Source organism: Merops nubicus, unplaced genomic scaffold (assembly GCF_000691845.1).
Source record: "Merops nubicus isolate BGI_N331 unplaced genomic scaffold, ASM69184v1 scaffold11970, whole genome shotgun sequence".
Lineage (NCBI taxonomy): Eukaryota > Metazoa > Chordata > Aves > Coraciiformes > Meropidae > Merops > Merops nubicus.
This window is the reverse complement of record NW_008584868.1, coordinates 82,504-85,473: the sequence shown is the minus strand read 5'-3', so window position 1 is coordinate 85,473 and position 2,970 is coordinate 82,504. Positions and strand designations below refer to the sequence as shown.

At 43.2% G+C, this 2,970-nt stretch overlaps 1 protein-coding gene across 1 annotated transcript in view; it reads right to left on the bottom strand.

Moving 5' to 3' along the window:
* The window catches only part of LOC103778086 (poly(rC)-binding protein 3-like), a gene marked incomplete at its 3' end in the record, with an annotated part of 35,847 nt that overhangs the window by 4,317 nt on the left and 28,560 nt on the right, over positions 1–2,970 (bottom strand). The window contains exon 7 of the mRNA XM_008945660.1: positions 2,447–2,590. Within this exon, the coding sequence (XP_008943908.1) occupies positions 2,447–2,590 (144 nt within the window). The remainder of the gene's footprint in view (positions 1–2,446; positions 2,591–2,970) is intronic.

Sequence of the window (2,970 nt, the reverse complement as noted above, 5' to 3'; positions counted from 1 at the left end):
CAGGAATGACCTGGTCTACCAATCTTCTTCAATTTAAACCATAAAACTGCTATGAGACATAAAGCAAAGCTGTATGCTGTGAGTACCCATCTAAACAATAATGTAGTACGGTGGCTAGAAATTTCCAATTTGTTTCTATCAGGCAGGAGTACTGGATTAATTGTTTGTTTTTTTTTTAAACTACTGCATATGGTAAATACTGGCAAGGGGCAGACCAGGGCAGGACAGTGCTCAGAGTGCTTTTAGTTCTGTCACATGATACAGTATCAAAGAAGCACAAGAGAATTAAAGTACTACTTAAAGCAGAAGAACTCCAATTTAAGGAAAACGAAAAATTTTATTTTGCTGGTGTTGCTTGATATGAAAGCATTAAACAAACCAAAGAGTTTCAAGATAGCCATGATGTAATTTAGAATGGAAAAATAACTTCTGATAGTGCAGCCAAACAGTTGGATAGAATTAACACTGCTGGTAAAATTTTATTTCCAATATTAATCTCCACATATGAAACCTCATTCAAGTGTCTTTCCATACTGAAACCCAAACACACCTTGAGGATTTTCTTTGAAAACGTGGTTAGTCAGAGCACACAGAAATTCAAAGCACACAGGACTTGTCTGTCTCTTACACTTTTCCCCACATCAGCAAGGCTGCATTAGAAAAGTGAGAACACTTTTTTAACTGATAAAACTGAAGATGGCAAGAGCTATTAGACCTTAAAACAGGACATTTTCAATTATTTATACAAACTGCTCAAAGCAGTCTAGCAAACAGTTTCAATACTTTAGAGTAATCAGACTGAGAGACAGTCTTTAAGGGCAGTGGCAATTACAATACTGGCAACATGGGCTGCTGCACATATACACACACATTTCTTAAAGGAAAGCACTGCAGTGTAAACTTATATATGGAGTAAATTTTTCTGAACTTTCCGTCATAGACCAATTCCTGGCAAATGATTTTAGATGTCAGTTTAACTTTGGTCACCAAGGAAGCAGATTTCTTATACTGAAGAAAGAGTGGTAGGTTTGAACACCAGGAACTGAAAACTTCTGTGTGCAGACTATGATAATCTGGATATACATTAGAATGTACCATTACAGAATAGAAGGTAAAACTCTGAGACAAAAATTCAGAGAAAGCTCACTACAAGAGCCTGTCAGAAGCAAAGGTGTACACTTCTGGTGTGCAGGAGCTTCATTACAAACAGGCAGATTGTGGTGGTGTGGGTCATCATACCATGAACAAGACCAGCAGCACCTTGTGCCCTCTGCCCCATGAGGAACCCCATGTCCAGCTTCTCATATGACCTCCTTGCCTACTGGGGTGACACACAGCCCACACCCCACCACAGGGTGATGACCTGGGCTGGGCTAAGGGGATGGAAGGGGAGACCTGCCTGCAGGTGTTCCACCATTCAGGCTCTTTCCTCTGGGTAACTACTTAAAAAAAGGCCTTGCTGTCTTCTTGGGGAAAAGATCTGGCTGAGTAGGGGTGCCTTACTGCCAGAGAGGCGTCACAGGCCTGAGTTCAGAGCAGAGAGATGGCTGCGTTCCTCAAGGCCAGATTTAGGAGATCAAATTTCCCCTTGAGTTGGGCAGGGCTTTGAGAATCCCACTTACTTCTCCACCAGTGCGCTTATCTGGGCAGTGCTGCTCTCAGCCTCTTGGCTATACGGGTCCCCCTGTGAGCCTCCTATGGCTTCTCAGGGTCTGTGCCAGCTGTGTTCATGGCTGGCTCATCAGTTCCTGGAACTGCATTCCCCCTGCAACAGGTGATGGCAGAGCAAATTCCCACCATGTTGCAGATCCATTTCAGAGCATTATCAAAAGACTAGGAACACTCATGTTGTACAAAGGCTTTTAAAGCCAGATAAGAACACTGACTGATATAGCTTATGATGAAGTGGAGGAATCATCAAAACTCCACAATATAAAAGAGAAACAGGAATGCTGTTCTTGTGTTATCAATCAGGCATGGTTGGGAACATCTACACTTTTATGTATGCAGTTCCTCTAACCTCTGAACCCTATTGCTACGTGGTCCTGAGAACCATAAGCAGCAGAAATTGTGTGTGTAAACTTTTTAATGCAAAGCACTCTATTTGGTCCTAACGAATATGAAAACTATGAGAGAAAAATTACACCTTTCATGAACAGAGACCTCCTGCTGTTTGATAATCTCTGAAAACTGACAAAATTCCTTATACTGCTAGTTGAGCTGCAAGTTAAGAGTGAAAAAAACAACCCTCAGCTTCGTCCCACTTGTGGAGCATCTGATTTGGACACCTCAAGTACAGAAGTTAATTTTAGATTTTGGTAAAGTATCAGTCAACACAATTTTGTATCAAGTTTGCAATGCAGTGTTCTCCTTTCCTGCAAACTGTAAGCACACAGAGTAAACGAATACTATACCAGGCAAAAAAGAGTAAAAGTTGAAAACTAACAGGCGCTGGCTGTGGTTGGGCCAAGACGGTGTGGTTTCCAGCTGAAGCCAAAATGGTGTCTGCTCTTACCTGGCCACCTGCAAAAATGATAGGTGCAGAGGCAGGTTTGGGACGGTAGGGGATGGTGGCACCTTTGGGTGGGGACTGCAGACAAAAACACAAAGTGATCAAAATGCAGAACGAAGCAGAGCTCCTATTCAAAAATCACTCTTTATTGTGGTCATCTCAGACAACAGGGCACGAAGCTAACCCAGCCCACCCTGCCCTCCAACTCATAAGCCCAAGAGCAAGCCAGAGGCCAGCTGCCAGGGCTCTGAGGGGAAGAGCTGAGGGCCTGACTGCATGGTTGGCACAGGCAGTGTTGGCGCTCATGGCTTCATTACTGCCCTTGCTGGATGAAGCTATGAACCTTCACTAGGCATGTCAAGGCATTTCAGGAAACAGGGGCATAATTTTGAGATTTGTCTGTTTTGAAAGAATCTGGCCTGTGCTCTCACTTTGTTGTCACAGAGAACATCTCCTGC